Source organism: Artemia sp. Qi Xiang Cuo, chromosome 21 (genome assembly GCF_049724085.1).
Source record: "Artemia sp. Qi Xiang Cuo chromosome 21, ASM4972408v1, whole genome shotgun sequence".
NCBI classification, from domain to species: Eukaryota; Metazoa; Arthropoda; class Branchiopoda; order Anostraca; family Artemiidae; genus Artemia; species Artemia sp. Qi Xiang Cuo.
In genome coordinates this window covers 21,534,792-21,553,034 of record NC_142814.1, presented here as the reverse complement: position 1 = coordinate 21,553,034, position 18,243 = coordinate 21,534,792, and the positions used below count along the sequence as shown (strand labels likewise).

General features: G+C 35.0%; 1 protein-coding gene across 1 annotated transcript in view; it reads left to right on the top strand.

Annotated features, from left to right (window-relative positions):
* The window catches only part of LOC148939339 (uncharacterized), a 156,800-nt gene that overhangs the window by 11,460 nt on the left and 127,097 nt on the right, over positions 1 to 18,243 (top strand). The window contains exon 2 of the mRNA XM_089106851.1: positions 6,338 to 6,466. Coding sequence (XP_088962977.1) covers positions 6,338 to 6,466 — 129 coding nt within the window. The remainder of the gene's footprint in view (positions 1 to 6,337; positions 6,467 to 18,243) is intronic.

Sequence of the window (18,243 nt, the reverse complement as noted above, 5' to 3'; positions counted from 1 at the left end):
ACTTAAACAATTTAAATTTTTCATCTCTTTGCAAAAATCGGAACTGAATTTAAGAAAATTAGAATTAAAGTGAAACTTTTTATCTTCACTGGAAAATAATCACAATCATAGTATAGCTTTTCCTATCTTCTACAGAAAAGTTTAGAACTGAAATTTAAATTTTTATGTCTTTGAGAAATTTTGAACTGAAGTGGAAGGTTTTTTCATTTTCATGGGTAAAATTCAGAATTAAGCTAACTTTTTTCTCTTCTTTAAGAAAATTCAGAAGAGAACTTGAACATTTTGCACTTCTTCGAGAAAACTCTGAATTAAAGTGGAGTTCCTTATATTCATGTTGAATATTCACAATCAATGTATAACTTTTTCTATCTTCTATGAAAAATTTGGAACATAACTTTAAATTTTTTATTTATTTGAGAAAAATCAGAACAAAATTTAAGAAAAATTATAAATAAAGTAAAACTTTTCATCTTCATGGAAAATAATCACAATTATATTATTACTTTTTCTTTCTTTTATCTAAAAATTTATAATAGAACTTTAAATTTCTTTATTTCTTTGGGGAACTTAAAACTGAAGTGGAATATTTTTATTTTCTATGGAGAAATAAAAATCGGAACTGAATTTAAGAAAATTAGAATTAAAGTGAAACTTTTCATCTTCACTGGAAAATAATCACCATCATAATATAACTTTTCCTATCTTCTACAGAAAAATTTAGAACTGAACTTTAAATTTTTTATGTCTTTGAGATATTATGAACTGAAGTGTAAGGTTTTATCATTTTCATTGGTAAAATTCAGAATTGAGCTAACTTTTTTCACTTCTTTAAGAAAATTCAGAAGGGAACTTGAACATTTTGCACTTCTTCAAGAAAACTCAGAATTAAAGTGATGCACCTTATCTTCATGTCGAAGATTCAAAATCAATGCAGAACTTTTTCTATCTTCTATGAAAAATTTGGAACTGAACTTTAAATTTTTCATCTCTTTGCAAAAAATCGGAACTGAATATAAGATAATTAGAATTAAAGTGAAACTTTTTATATTCACTGGAAAATAATCACTATCATAGTATAACTTTTTCTATCTTCTACGGAAAAAATTAGAAGTGAATTTTAAATTTTTTATGTCTTTGAGACATTATGAACTGAAATGGAAGGTTTTTTCATTTTAATTGGTAAAATTCAGAATTGAGCTCACTTTTTTCTCTTCTTTAATAAAATTCAGAAGAGAACTTGAACATTATGCACTTCTTCGAGAAAGCTCTGAATTAAAGTGGAGTTCCTTATCTTCATGTTGAATATTCACAATTAATGTATAACTTTTTCTATCTTCTATGAAAAATTTGGAACAGAACTTTAAATTTTTCATCTCTTTGAGAAAAATCAGAACTGAATTTAAGAAAAATTATAAATAAAGTGAAACTTTTGATCTTCATTGAAAATAATCACAATCATAGTGTTACTTTTTCTATCTTTCATCTAGAAATTTAGAATAGAACTTTAAATTTATTTATTTCATTGTGGAACTTAAAACTGAAGTGGAAGATTTTTATTTTCTCTGGAGAAATTAGAATTGAAGTGTGTTCTTTGGTAAAGTTCAGAAGAGAACTTGAAATTTTCTTCACTTCGTTTATAAAATTTTAAATTGAACTATAACTTTTTATATTCCGTGAAAATATTCACAAGTATGATATTAATTTTTCTATCTTACACCGAAAAATTTAGAAATGAACTTTAAATTTCTTTATGTCTTTGTGAAATAAAGAACTGAAGTGGAAGATTTTTATTTTCTCTGGTAAAATTACAATTGAATCGTGTTCTTTAGTAAAATTCAGAAAAGAACTTGAACATTTCTTCACTTTGCTGAGAAAATTGTAAATTGAACTATAACTTATTATCGTCCGGTAAAATACTCACAAGTATGGTATTACTTTTTCCATCGTCCACAGAAAATTTTATAATTGATCTTTAAATTTCTTTATGTCTTGTTAAATAAATAACTGAAGTGAAAGATTTTTATTTTATCTGGAGAAATTAGAATTGTATCGTGTTCTTTCGTAAAATTCAGAAGAGAACTTGAACTTTTTTATCTTCTGTGAAAAATTTGGAACAGTATTTTAAATTTTTCATCTCTTCGAGAAAATATTCACAGGTATGGTATTACTTTTTCTATCTTCCACCGAAAAATTTAGAATTGAACTTTAAATTTCTTTATGTCATTGTGAAATATTGAACTGAAGTGGTATATTTTTATTTTCTCTGGAGAAATTAGAATTGAATTGTGTTCTTTGGTAAAATTCAGAAGAGAACTAGAATTTTTCTGCATTCCGTTTAGAAAATTTTAAATTGAACTAGAACTTTTTATCTTCCGGGAAAATAATCACAAGTATGGTATTACTTTTTCTAGATTCCACCGAAAAATTTAGAATTGAACTCTAAACTCCTTTATGTCTTTGTGAAATAATGAACTGAAGTGGAAGATTTTATATTATTTTGGGAAAATAGAAATGATCAATAACTTATATCAATTTCATGGAGGAAATTCAGAATCTAAGTTGAACTTTGCTTCACTTCTTTGAGAAAATTTTTGAACTTTTCTTTTTCCGGGAAAATATTTGGAACAGAACTTCAAATTTTTTCATCTCTTTGAGATAGGTCGGAATTGAACTTAAGAAAATTTAGAATTAAAGTGAAACTTTTTATCTTCATGGAAAATAATCACAATCATAGTATAAATTTTCCTATCTTCTATGGAAAAATTTAGAATTGAACTTTAAATTTTTATGTCTTGGTAAACTTAAAAGTGATATGGAAACTTTTTATTTTCTCTGGAGAAATTAGAAATGAATTATGTTCTTTGGTAAAATTCAGAAGAGAACAAGAACTTTTCTATCTTCTATGAAAAATTTGGAATAGTATTTTAAATTTTTTCATCTGTTTGATAAAAATCTGAATTGAAGTGTAATATTGTATATTATTTTGGGAAAACATAATTGATCAATAACTTATGTCATTTTCATTGAGAAAATTCAGAATCGAAGTTGAACTTTTCTTCTTCCGGGGGAAATATTTGGAACAGAACTTTAAATTTTTTCATCTCATTGAGAATGGTCGGAATTGAATTTAAGAAAATTTAGAATGAAAGTGAAATTTTTTATCTTCATAGAAAATAATCACAATCACAGTATAATTTTTCCTATCTTCTACTGAAAAATTTATAAGTGAACTTTAAATTTTTTATGTATAGGGACTTTTCTTTGTCCGGGAAAATATTTGTAATAGAACTATAAATTTGACTCTTTGAGAAAGGTTGGAATTGAATATAAGAAAATTTTGAATTAAAGTGAAACTTTTTATCTTCATGGAAAATAATCACTATCATAGTATAACTTTTCCTATCTTCTACGGAAAAATTTAGAAGTGAACTTTAAATTTTTTATGTTTTGGTGAACTTAAAAGTGAAGAGTAAGCTTTTTATTTTCTCTGTGAAATCAGAATTGAATTGTGTTCTTTGGTAAAATTCAGAAGAGAACTTTAACTTTTCTATCTTCTATGAAAAAATGAGCCTGCTAGTAGTATCATTATCTCTAAAATTATTTTTCTTACATCTCTTACCTTTTTAATAGATATTCTGAACGTTTGACGTTCTAGCATACCTTAAAAATAATGAACACTTAACAAAATAATGCATAAGATATTTTTAATGAAATAAGGACATGTAGAATATTGATATAAAAATATGTTAAATACATTATTATACATTATTAGTACACTTGCGCTTCACTTTCCGTCAATTCATCTTTATATTCATTGATGATATTGTCTGCTAATGTCCTTTTTATTCTGCCTGCGATTTCACTGTCTATTGTCACATTATTTTTACATAGATAGCAGTTTTGGCACATTGACATGATATGATTTACCATGTTGATGCAACTGTTTGTATGTCTTCTTTTTCCTTTTGCTTTCATTCGAATGCTAACACCGGAAGAATTGCGATAAGATCTATCATCGGCTAACATTCTACCAGAACCATTAGCTAGAAGTTGTCCCTCTTCATCAATTATTATTTTTAAGTTGGCATTCTCTTTGACTACTACTTTCTCTGGTAATGTTACTCTCGCATATCCACCACTTACATGATGGAAATTCTTGGGTACACCAAAGGAATTTAACTCCTCACTGGCATGACAACGTATGCATGCATTGCCAATAAGATCTCCACTTGCACTCGTTTCATAGTTCAGGTATTTCTCCTTGTCAGCGTTCAACACGACAATGATTTTTTCATGTGCACATACTTTCGTCGAATAATTCATCTTCACTTTTTACTGATATGAATTGTGTGTTGATCCTTCCACTGCGTAAAAAATACTGATTTAATGCATGCAATAAACTCGGTAGTGTCGATAACCTGCCATAGAGTACCAGTGGAAAAGCCGCGTCGTGTCCATGCACAAGCACAGAGTATGATTGGTAGAGCCGTAAGCATATTTCCTGTCATTTTAAGATACGTAAAAAGTAAAAAAAAATATACCATGTTAAAAAATTAAAGAAAGTATTTACGAATTGGGGAGGGGACTCTTTGTGGTTGGAAATTGGGTTTAGGAATGACATTATTAATGTAACTTTTTCAGAAAAGATATAATAAAGCCATAAAAAAGTATTAAAAAAATGGCGCGGGGACTCTTTGGGGGGCCCGGGGTGGGTGTTTGGGGGACCCTTGGGGGAGGGTGCCCTTCTGTGTCTCAATGCACAAAAAATATTAAAAAAATGGGGAGGGGGGAGGGGAGGGGAGGGTGAGGGGAGGGGGAGTGGAGGGGAGGGGGAGAGGGATTGGGGGGAGGGGGAGGGGGGGTGTTGTGAGGAGGGGGGAGGAGAGGGAGGGGAGGATGGGGTGCCCTTTGGGAGCCTGGGGGACCTTTGGGGACCGGTGGGGGGCCTTTGGGGGTCCGGGGGGCTGGTGGAGAGCCTGGGGGGCCTTTGGAGACCGGGGGACGGTCTTTGGGACCCCGGTGGTCTTTTGAGAGCTCGATGTGCCTTTGGGGGCCCCGGGGTGGGCCTTTGAGGGTCTGGGGAGCCCTTTGGGAGCCTGGGGGGCCTTTGGGGACCGGGGGACCTTTGAGGACCGGGGGGCGGGCCTTTGGGGTCCGGGGTGCCCTTTGGGGGTCCGGGGGGCCCGTTGAGGACCAAAGGAGGGCCTTTGAGGGTCTGAGGAGGGCGTTTGGAGGGTTGGGGCTCTATGGGAGCTTGGGGGACCTTTGAGTACCGGGGGCTTCCTGCGGGGGGGGGGGGGGGGCTCGGAACCCTTTGGGGTTGGGGTAGAGGACCTCACAACACTGTTCAAATGGAACTTGTGTATTATAACGACCACAGAGTTTCACCCTCAAATTCACTTCTAAAACCTTTCCTTAAATCTTCTTTCAAAATGTCTCTAACTGTTTCGCCGAAATAATCCCATAAAATGGATAAAACGGTTTCGCCCAAATAAACCCTAGACGTAATTTCAGCGTGTTCCTTTTGTTTGGCATCTCTGCGCTAACGCATTTCAAATTTCTAGGAAACCCTTTCCTACGTTAATCTCTTCATCTCATAAATTTTCCTAGCTAAACTATTAGGGTTTCGCTAGAATATCAATTTATCTCTCCGACTTAAAGCTCCGTGAAGCCGTATTAAAAAATAGAATTTATATCTCTTTAGACTCCCGCATAATTCCAAGATAACAAGTGATGTCAATTATAATTCCTGACACTAAAGATCAATGAAGCCCTATTTAAAAATATAATATTAATTTTTCTATCTGACCTAAAGAACGTTTATCCCTCAGACCTAAGATTAAAGAAGCCTTAATGTTTCTTAATTCTCCCCTTCGTGAATTAATAATTTCCCCTAGCGATTATGTAAATCAAGTTCACAGGTGCTACTCGTGACAAGACCACGTGGTTTATGGTTTTCCATGTGAGAAAATTCCTGTTTTTTCAATCTCACTGAGAAGAACATATAACAGACATGAATTGATTTTGACATCCATAAATGTGACAAAGTTCCTGTTTTTTCATTCTCACTGAGAAAACCATAAAACATCCATAATTTGATGTTGACATCCGAGAAAAACATCAAATAAATCGAACAACACACATACCCATCAATGAAAACAGACATAAAAGTGAGAAAATTCATGGTTTTTCAAGTGAGAAAATTCCTGTTTTTTCATTCTCACTGAGAAAACCATAAACCACGTGGTCATGTTCGGAGCTTTAGGGTCACCTCTACTGATGTTGGTTGTAGTGGAACTGGTATAAACTAAAGTTGAAATAATTTCTTTACTTTCAGAGTTCTACACAAACTGGATCTGCGAGGCGGGATTTTGAATGCCAAACAGATTTTGTCCCGAAGAGAACATCATGGACTCAAAAGCCGTTAAGCTTTTCTCTCACTGGTGGTATGGAACAAATCGAAAGGGTAGGTGGAAAAAAAAATCCGTTAGTGGATATAGCATATATAATCTACCCTAATTTTTTTTCTTGTATTGTACCTCCCCTCTCCTTCTCCTTGACAGCAAACAAAACTAAACTTAGCGATAATTCCTGATAATTTCATTACAGACAACTGCCACGACGTATAGATTTAAGTGTATTAAAAAAGTTAATAGAAATTACTACAGTATAGGATAGTTTTCCCACTCTCCTCAAGCGCCACTACTTTTAGGGCCATAATTATTTCTGTGTTCATTGTCGTTTATCTTCAGTCCAAATCCCGATTCTCTCATAATCTTCCACACGTTTTACATTCATCACTTCCACCTCGGTATCCATGACAATCATTGTTGTCGTAGTAGAACTCTAACTCAGCGTCGAGGGGGACTTCGGACTCAAAACCCCCATTTCCAAGGCCAAACCCTACATGGTTCTAAAAGATACTGATTTGAAGTTGTGTTACATTTCTATGAAAATGAGGCTTGGAAAGAAGCAAGGCTCTCCTTGGTACTCTGCTTTAGGCTCTCATGCTCCATACATTATTATAAGTTAAGAGTACTGACCCCATTCTCATTTAAAGAATGTGTGAGTGTGAAGGACAGTTCTCTAAATGACCTAGAATCAAAACAGCTATAGAGATTACTAATCCTCTTTAGATTTTAGCAGCAGCCTCACAAATTTTCACTAACCAATGTTTGTCTAAACCAACCCCGTTCAAGGACATGTGTTTTCGTTAGTAAAGTCATCCACCGATCTTAGGGGATCCTTAACAAAAATTTAACGGGTCCCTTTTAATATGTACCTGACGTATTTTGATTTTGCAAGTCTATTTTTCAATATTAACCTTAGGTATGTAGTCGCAGACTCAGATTTGTTATCAGCTAGTTAATTGAGTTATAAAATTTTGAGGTATAGAATGAATATTCAGTTTTATAAAAATCTGGTTGTATGTCCTCGGGGCTTTACCCCCAGAACTGCAATTATCATGTCACACCCAGTGTTTCAGGATGTAGCATAATTAAAAAAAGACCAAACAGGAGCAGGGGCAAGTAAGTTAGGAACTGATAGACTATTATGTAACTGAAAACGGTGAACTCTACTCATATACTACACGCTTGAAGCTAGGGAGGCATACGCAGCCCGGATCTTACTAGCATAATTTTTCATTGCCAGGTTTACAGTTTCTTTCAGGTTCTCCCTAATAGGCATCCACAGATAAGTAAAGCTGCCAGCTAAAGGAACCTCAAAGCCGATTAGGCTTATTGAAGTTCTATTCCCTTTATAGTTGAATAGTAGAAAAACTGTTTTATCAGTATGAAAGCTCAAACCAATGGGTTCTTACTCTTCTTGGATAAGCTCAAAAGTTGAAGAGCATCCCTGGAAAGTGTAGGAAAGGTTCAGTAAGTCATCCGCAAACGTAACTAACGAGTGATCAACTCCATTGAAGATAAACATACAGTTCAAATTATCCTGAGCACCGGTAACACAATTATTCAAAAAAAATGGAGAATTCAGAGCTCCTTGGCACACAACTTTCAGAATCGGAAATAGTTGACTACCATCTTTCATTCCAGCCTTCAGATTTCTATGCCTGTATCTTAAACAAGTAATTATCGCAGCATCAGTACATTTCAAATGGGCCTCAAGAAAAACCTGTGAAAATATGCAAGAGTCAAAAGCTCTTGCAACAATGTAAGATTGCCCTTCTCTTAGGACTAGAAGTTCAGTCTGAGTGTTGCTCTAAGCAGGCTCAGGGTAACCTATTCCTCAAAACGATCTTTCTCAACGTTTTAAATTCTAATTATTCTCCCTCCTAAACCTTTGGTTATTCGAAGATTTTTCCAAAAAGTTTAAGTTTCTGGGAAGAAATTAATTTTAGATTATTTTATCCTTTAAAATACTGTCTTTTATTTAGACGGCTCGAGCCTTAACAAGTGAAATATACAAACGGGACTGTGAAACCAATCACCAAAATAGAATAAAAATATAACAAGAATCTTAAGTTATTTACGCGGGAATTCTCCGCCTCAAATCAATTTTTAATAGATCATGTGTCTCTTAATTAATCACAAAGGATCTCAGGGCTATCTGAAACTATCAGTAAGATTCAAACCCTATATAAATCAATTGGCAACTCTCGAAAGGGGACTATCGTTCTAACTAAAGTTTGGGCCAACATAGCTCAAAAGATGTAATTGTTAACTTAATTCAAATAGGATCCTTTGGGTTGGACCAAGCAACACAAATGTTCCAGAAGTTCACTACTTTATCTAAGTATTATATTCAAAGAAAATTTAGACAAGCTAGCGGTAATTTTTTTTCCTAGTTAAAAAGAACTTCACTTACTCAGTTCCTATGTTCCGAGGCAAGACTACCCCGATTTGTATCTGATTCGTACATTTTATTCAATTTGGTAATTGATTCCCTTAGCGACCTTTCCCAGTCCTGTTATTCAATCCCCAATCTTTTTGTTAAAAAGTAGTTATTTTTAAGTATTTCGAGGCCTTGATTCTAAAGCTTGAAATGTTGTAACACTTTAGGACATTCCTGTCTGTTTTATACAAAACTGGTCTAGATTGGGTCTTCAAATATTTATTATGGGTTCAAAGGTCGTTCGGTGCTTAAACAAAGAAATTTATTTTTAGGATTTACGACTGAGTATACAAAGAGAAGGTGTTTTCACATTTAAGCTAATTTGAAATAGTCGGTTTACTTCTGATCTGTTGGAGCAAAGGGGATTTCAACTTTTACTGAAATTGGGTTACCAAATTTACACAAAAAAGGCCTCCTTACAACAGGGAGTGCACACCTCGTTCTTGAATATCCTTCAGCACACTTATAAACAGAACGAGAGCGTTCTCTCAACATAAGCCTCGCTGGTACCCAAACTGACAAGGATGGGTGGAACAATTTTCTTCAATGTCTTTTATCAAAAACGACTCAAAGAGCTTGAAAGTAGTGCATGAAACGGTAATGGGACGATTAAAACTGCACAGAGAAGCGTCTTTTTTGCCTTTTTCTAAGAATGGGAGTTATTTGTCCGACAAAAAATTGCAAAGGGACTACACCACGGGCAAGAATCATCTGAAACAGTGGTGCTAAATGTTACTCGAATAAAGAACCTGCAAGTTGCAGGTGCGTAGCTGAAATGGAATCAACACCAGAGGAGATTTTTTCTTTAATTTCGGAATTAAAGAGTGAACAGCACTTGGTGACACAAACAGGAAAGATTTCGTCTTATTTGAAAGAAGAAGGTCTTGTGGCAGCACAGAAGGATCGCATAAAAGATTGAACGGCACTTTGATTTTGCTCTGTATGTCGTCACAGACTTTACTGAAAGACTCACTTGACACATTTTTCCGATCTCAGTAGGAAAATCAATTTGATTCTTTATTTTGAGCCATAGGCGGAGAGGAGTAAAAGTAAGTAGAGATAGGAAGGTGATCAGAATAGAATTCATCTTTTAAAACTTTGACCTCGTGACTGCTAAATGAAGCCTTAACATGGTCTAAGTTAGAAGTTGAGGAAAGTGGCCCAGTGTATGAAAAGTTGTCACTCTTGGGCCATACACAATAGTCAGGAGGAATGCAGCCCCTAAAAATTGTGATCGAGGAGACATTGTGTTAATTATATCTACATTACAATCTCCACTGATGATAACTGGTTTAGAGACAACTTTTTAAGAAACCTGCCTAGAAGCTTGCAGGCAGACACAAACCGTGAATCAGACTGTTCTTTGTTGTAATTTGTAGGCAGATAAACATTAATTACTACATGATTTTCAAGCTAGTGACAATAAAGTAATCAGTCTCTGCCAATAGCTTATAAGGGAATCCGGATAGGATAGCGAGACCGCCAGATGGTCTGCCTCTCGGTCTCACAATTGCACTACGAAAGATGAGACTAACATTAGTAAATAGTGGTGACAGGCTTTGGCGGTCTTCCGACAGTAAATGCTCCTGAATCAGAACTAGGTCTTGGGACTCTAATACCTACGAAAGAATTGGGACTCGATCGGTAGCCTTTCCATTAAAGTTCCACGACAAAATACAGCATCTGAATCTCATTTTGAATTATATTTACCTTTCAGCAGATTCTGTGCAATAGAGCATTTGTAACTGTAACATGGGTGGTGGTCTGAATTGCAAAGAGCACATTTTATTGGTTTCTGGCAAGGAACTGTTTTAGAACTTCCGTGACCTTTTTCTCCACAGACGGAACAACAAATTTCGTTTATCCATGTACATGAAATATATCCCTATGATTGGATTTTATAGCATCGAAGGGATAGAAACAAAATACTTAAATCGAGAATCGTTCGAAACTGATCACTAATGGGAACTTTATTACTCGTAATAAATCCTCATCTGTTTCAAATTCAGCCTGAAATATCTGGTAGAGCCACTTTGCTTTGCTTCACTACTATTTGGCACAAGAGACTTGATGTCATCAGAGGTCAGATTGTTTGGAACACGTTTAATTGTTCCAAAGTGAGAAGGACTTTTTGCCTTAGCACCAATGGTGCTGTTAGAAATACGAAGCGCATTGTCTATTGCGTGAGCATCATATTTGGATGCAGTGATAACTTTCCAGTCACCTCGGGTGCATTTTAGCTCAACAATTTTTTAGCTAACGTCACTACCTACTTGTTCTAGGAACTACTTTTTTGATTCCAGTTTGGTTAGGTCACTTGGTACATTTTTGAAAATCACGGCATAGGATGGTTTGAAGATATATTGAGAAATGATTTCAGCAATTATAGGCTTACTTTTTGAGAAGTTTTTTTCCATCAAAATCTCTAATTTGTTACACATTTCCGTATTCTTGCATGTAACACCCACTGAACTTTCGCCTGGGATCCAGGGGACTTCTTCTGGCTCAAAAATAAGGAAAGTAGCAGAGCAACCTTATCGTCATCACAAGTCTGTAACAGTTTTATCATTTCCAAAACATTGTTACTCATAGCAGCATTTGTAGACATTCGAGCAAGACAGTTCAATTCAGTTTATAATATCTCTTTTGCTTTCATAATGTGTTTTTTTGGAAGATCTGGGCTGCTCTCTTCGCAACTTCATCATGGATTTTTGCAATTTTTACTGTACGTGACAAAAGTTTAGTACAGGATTCCAAATGAGCTTACCGGCCATCGTAGATATGCAACAACATTAAGGCAGCAAGTCCAAAATCAGAGACCGTATTTAACAATGTAGGTTTGACTGATTGCTAGAAGCAAGTTCACTAAACGAGAGAAGTAAGGGAAGCGTTGGAGGCTGTTTACCTTGTACCCGCAATTTAAGGGGCAAGCCCAGTGGATACCATTGTTCTTGTAGACAACTCTCACGCCTCTTTTGCTTACTCCTCTCCTTGTTACCTTTATCGCAGCCTAATTGCCTGTACATATCTAACAGTCCTAATTATAATGTCACTGCTTGATCTTGACCTATATCATATAGGTCACTGACGATTTAAATCCATTGATTCATGTTTTTCGCAATCCAACCCTCCGTGATACACCATGTCTATTCAAGTCACCGTGACACACTATTACTGGCACTCCTGGCACCCCTCATCATTCCTGAGACATTTCCCAGATTTTTTCCATTTAAAAATCATGCATGAAATCCATTGATTCATGATTTTCGCAAGCCAACCCTCAATTATACACCTGGTCAATTCACGCCACCGTGTTACACTACTACTAGCCCCCTGGCACTTTGCCTGGCCCCTGGCAACCCCTAATCATTCTTAAGACATTCACAGATATTTTCTTGTTAAAAATCTTGTATTAATTCCATTGATTTATGTTTTTTGCAAGTCAACCCTCTGTGATACTCTATGTCAATTCACGACACCGTGTCACACTAAGACTGGCCCCACGGTAACCCCTTATCATTCCTAAGACATTTCCAAGATATTGTCATGATAAATAGGATTTAAATCAAATGGTTTGTGTTTTTCGTTAGCCGACCCTCCGTGACACACCATGTCAATTCACGCTACCGTGCCACACCACGATTGTCCCTTTTGGAACCCTCTGATACCTCTTCATCATTCCGAAGACATTTCTACATTTTTTTAATAAGATGATAACCAATTCCGCTTTCATTGCTTCTGACCCTTGGTTACAAGGGCTCCACCTCTGATTCTGATAGCATCCACCCCGAATCAACCGACTCCAGCTTCAACTATTTCCCCCCCCCCCCCGATAGCAGCTCCAAATCCGGCACCGGTTGCGTCAGTTCCAGATTCCCTGCTTCTACCCATGATTCCACAATTGCGATTCCACAATTGTTTCGTAACAATTATTTTTGCTTTGTAAGAAGTGTTTTTGGTTTTGTAACAAGTATGTTTTAAGAACAATCATTAAGAACAATTGCTGATTTTCCAGAATCTATTTTGTATTTTGTAAGAACCGTTTGTGATTGTTTAGGATATATTTTCGTTTCTCAGGAATTATTTTTATTTTGTAAGAAGAATATGTGATTTCTTAAGATGTGTTTTTGATTTGTAAGAAGTATTTGTATTTTGTAAGAAGAATTTGTGATTTTTTATGATATATTTCTGTTTCATAAGAAGTATTTTGTATTTTGTAATAAGAATTTGCGATTTTTAGGATGTATTTATGTTTTGTAAGACTTATTTGATTGCTTTTTAAGCAGTATTTATTGTTTTGTAGGAAGTATTTATATTTTGAAAGAACAATTTGTGATTTTTTAGGATGCATTTTGTAAGAACCGTTTGTGATTGCTTAGGATGAATTTTCATTTTGTATGAAATATTTTTGTTTCGGAGGAAGAATTTGTGATTTCTTAGGATGTATTTTTGGTTTATATGATATATTTTTTGCTTTGTAAGAAGTATTTTTATTTTATAACAACTATTTTGTAAGAACAATCTCTGATTTCCTAGGATGCATTTCGTATTTTGTAAGAACCGTTTGTGATTGTTTAGGATGTACTTTTGTTTTTTAGGGATTAATTTTGTTTCGTAAGAAGAATTTGTGATTTCTTAGGATTCATTTTTGTTTTCTAAGTAATATTGTTGGTTTTTTAAGAAGTATTTTGTACTTTGTAAGAATAGTTTTTGATCTTTTTGGGTGTATTTTTGTTTTGTGAGAATTATCTTTTGTTTTGTAAGAAGCATTTTGTATTTCGTAAGAAGAATATGTTATCTTTTGGGATGCATTTTTTTCGTAAGAAGTTTTTCGTATTTTGTAATGAGAATTTATGATTTCTTAGGATTTATTGTTGTTTTGTATGAAATATTTTTTTCTTTGTAAGAAGAATTTTTTTTTTGTTTTGTAAGAAGAATTTTGTATTTTGTAAAGGAGAATCTCTGATTTTTCAGGATGCATTCTTATTTTGTGAGAAGTATTTTGTAAGGAGAATTTGTGATTCTTTAAGATGTATTTAATTTTTTAAGAATTATTTTTTGCTTTTATGAAGTATTTTTTGTTTTGTAACAAGTATTTAGTATTTTGTAAGAACAATAAACTATTTTTTAATTATTTTTTTAAGATCCGTTTGTGATTTTTAGGATGTATATTACTTTTGAAAGAATTTTTGGTTTCGTAAGAAGTATTTTGTATGATGTAAAAGAATTCGTATTTTCTTAGGATGTATTTGGTTTTGTAAGAATTATTTTTTTTTCTTTGTAAAAAGTATTTTGTATTTTGTAAGAAGAATTTTGTATTTTGTAAGAACAATCTCTGATTTTTTTAATGTATTTGTGTTTTGTATGAATTATTTAGGATGTATTTTTCTATTGTTTGAATAATTTTTGTTTTGTAAGAGATATTTTTGTTTTGTAATAATAATTTGTGATCTTTTAGGATGTATTTTCTGTTTTGTAAGATTCTTTTGTTTTTAATAAGTATTTTGTATTTCGTAAAAAGAATTTGTAATTTCTTATGCTGTGCGCCAAAGGGTGACAAAGGGATAGTATATTGTGCCACGCTGGCCTCAATTGGCAGGAGTCATTAGAAGAGCCGTTATTGCGGGTTTTTCATTAAGTTTAAACGATCAATTCTAGTGTCAGCGGATATTTTTGCAAGAAAATGACTGAAAATGCTTTAGGCGTGATAATGCTCCCCACAAGGTGCCACATGTTAGTCATTGACTGCCATAGACTTGGATTTGCCGTGGAACACGGCAATCTAACAAGGAAGTTGCATATTTCTGCTCTTCAAATAAAAAATTAATAGTCGTTTTTAATTTTTAAAGTTATTTTTCTGGGAAAAAACTTGAAAAACCCTTTGGAGTGATAATATGCATCAGAGGGATGCCATTTGCCAAACTTAAATTACCAGAAAGGTAGCTGCAAAAAGAATCTTGGAAATGGCGGAACTTGGAGCGGCAGGTGCATGTTAACTGATAGGCAGAATTTACTTTGGCTGTTACGTGAAAGGGATTGGTTGTTTCATCATAGTTTTTTATTGTTACGTAATAGGGAATGTTAGAGTCCACTAGTCAAGCGGGGGGTTTTTATTAAGAAGTTCAAGAAGTTTCAAGACGTTTTTCAAGACATTTCAAGATATTTCTTAAGACATTTTTCCTTCAAGACATTAAGAATATTCACAAGTGTCTTCAGGGCCCCGTAGGGGATCCTCGGTTCTAACTGAGGAGGACACACATGTGGATGTTACATAATTACGATGTACACGCAGGGATGTTGCATAATACTTTTTGATATTTTATTTTCTTTCAAGAAGTTTTTTCTCAGGGGCCCTTTTTGAACAAAACATTTTATGTCAACATTAGGATTCAAAAGGGAGTCCCCTTCAATGGAACTCGCACCCTACACACCTGAACTATGAATGCCTTTCTAATATTTTGATTCGGCTAATACATCCTATGAAATAACCAATTGCACGCGCGGAGAATTCTCATGTCCCTCAGATCACCCCTTCAACCAATTCCAGAGGGGGAGGGTTGCTATTAAAGATAAATTTAAACTTATTAAGAGTTATTCCTGACGGGTCTTGATAAAAATTCCTCATTTCTTTCGCTGGGTGTTAGATTTCAGTCACCCAATCTCCGAAAAATTCATTTAACCCCTTCTACCTTAACTTTAAGCTATAGAACGTGTTAATCCAAGCAATTCACGCAAACATGGCAATATATGACTACCCATGACACCCTGATCATAAATATTATCATTCCTAAGAGATTTTCCCGATATTTTCATGATAATAATAAGATTTAAATCCATTGATTCATGTTTTTCACAAGATACACCTTGTCAAGCCCTCCAAGATACACCTTGTCAATTCACGCCACCATGTCAAACTATGACTGGCCCTCTGGTACCCCTTCATCATTCCTAAGACATTCGCAGATATTTTCCTTTTAAAAATCATGCATAAAATCAATCGATTCAGGTTTTCGCAAGCCAATCCTCCGTAATACACTATGTCAATTCACGCCACTATGTCACACAGTCACTGGTACTATGACATCTCTTCATCATTCCTATTTTCCAGATATTTTCATTATGAAAATATGACTTAAACCACTGATTTATTATTTTCGCAAGCCAACCCTCCGTGATATACCATGTCAATTCGCACAACCATTTCACCCATGACTGGCACCTCTGGCATCCCCTCATCATTCCCAGGAAAATTTTAAGATATTTACCTGTTAAAAACCATGCATTGAATCAATTGATTCCGGTTTTTCGCAAATCAACCCTTCGTGACTTACCAATTGATTCATGATTGCTTCCTCTGGGATCCCCTCATCGTTTCTAAGGCGTTTTCGAGATATTTTCATGATAAAAATATGATTTAAATCCATCGGTTCATATTTTCCGCAAGTCAATTCTCCATGATACACCAAGTCAATTCACGCCAGCGTGTCACACTTTGCCTGGCCCCCTGGAAACCTCCTGTTAAAAATCAGGCATTAAAGCCATTGATTCATGTTTTTGGTAAACCATTCTCCGTGATACACCATGTTAATTCACGCCACCATGTCGCACTATGAATGGCCCCCTCTGATCATTCCTAAGACATTTTTGAATATTTTCCTGTTAAAAACACGTACTAAATCCATTGGTTCGTTTTTTTGCAAGCCAACCCTCCGTGATAACCATGTCATTTCCCAGCACCGTGCCACACAATGACTTCCCCCATTTGCACCCTCTGGCACCCCCTCATCATTCCTATAACACGGTTCAACCAAATCCAGGCTCCGATGTTCTCCCTCCGATCCGAACTTCAAATCCGGCTCCAATTGCTTTAGTTCAAGATTACCCACTTCTGCCCCCCCTCATTCCATAATTCTGATTCCACCAATTCTGCTCAAAGTTCCGCCAATTCCAAGATTTTTTTGCGGCTACTTCCGTGGTAATCTATGTTTGGCAGATGGCACCCCTCTAATGCACATTATCCCACCAAAGGGTTTTTCAACCTTTTTTCAAAAAGTTGGCAGCATATGTATAAACGATTGAGTTTTGAAACGTGGACTACCACATATGCATTTACTGTTGATCATGAGTCCTCAGAATTGAACTCATAATCCAGTTGAAATTGATGATCTTATTTCAGCTGAAATTCCGATTTCCAACGATCCATTATTAAGATAATTAGTCTTAAAGTGAATGATTCATAACCTCTGTGGAAATTTTAATTCAAATGCGAGTTGTATGATTAAAAAAATGGAAAATTCCAGTGCCGCTTTGGTTTTCCAATGCAGCACAATTCAGTCAAATCTCTAGCGGATGCTGAAAAAACAAAAGGATCGACGTCGTTATGATCCCAAATTGGACGAAATGAATAGAGAAGAACTTTCACACGACCATGCTGTTTATTGAAAATATTCTAATAATCACCGAATTACTCGTGATAATCGTTATGTCACCACATATAATCTTCATTTGCTTAAAAAATACAAATTTCATATAAATGTCAAATATGTAGGAAATACAGGTCTGGTAAAGTATTTATATAAATACATCTACAAGGGACATGATTGTGCTTCATTGAAGATTGTTGGAAATAAACGGTGTATGGTTTACAATGAAGCAGAAACCTATGTAAAGGAACGCTTCATTACACCAACTGAAACATGCTTGTGACTATTTAGTTACGATATTCGGAAAAAGAGCTAAATCGTTCAACGTTTAGATGTTCATTTTCCAGGATGTTATCTAATGCAAAATATCAGCCAAGCCCAAGAAAATTTTGTAGATATTAGACAACAAGAGTCAATGTTGGAAGCGTATTTTTGACACAGCAAGGCGTTAAAACAAACGAAATAGAAGGAATTTGTCTATTATTGGGAAATACCTAAACACTATAAATGGAATGGCAATACCAGTACTTGGAAACAAAGAATCCATCGATTGCGTGTCATTGGACGAATTCACAACCTAAATTGGGCAGCTGTTCCCGAGTGCTTCTGTTTACGAGGACTTTTGTATCATATGAAGAATGCCACAGGTTTTGAAGATCTTAAAACAATTGATAACGTTGTATATTCCACATGCAAAAGAATGCCTGGCTCATGGCCTTATATTCAATGATAAACAGTGGTTCGACGCCCTAGAAGAATCAGCACTGTCCAAAATGCTTTCTGTAATGCGAATACCCTTCACGCAGATTCTTGTTTTTGGTAATCCTGCAGATCCAAAAGATCTTTGGGAAAAATGCAAAAATCGGCAGAGAATTTCATTTCACATGTAAAACGAAGTAATTTATCTAAAGATTTTGCAGTAAAGCGTGTTTGTCCTATTAATGCATCGAAGGTAAATACGATGACA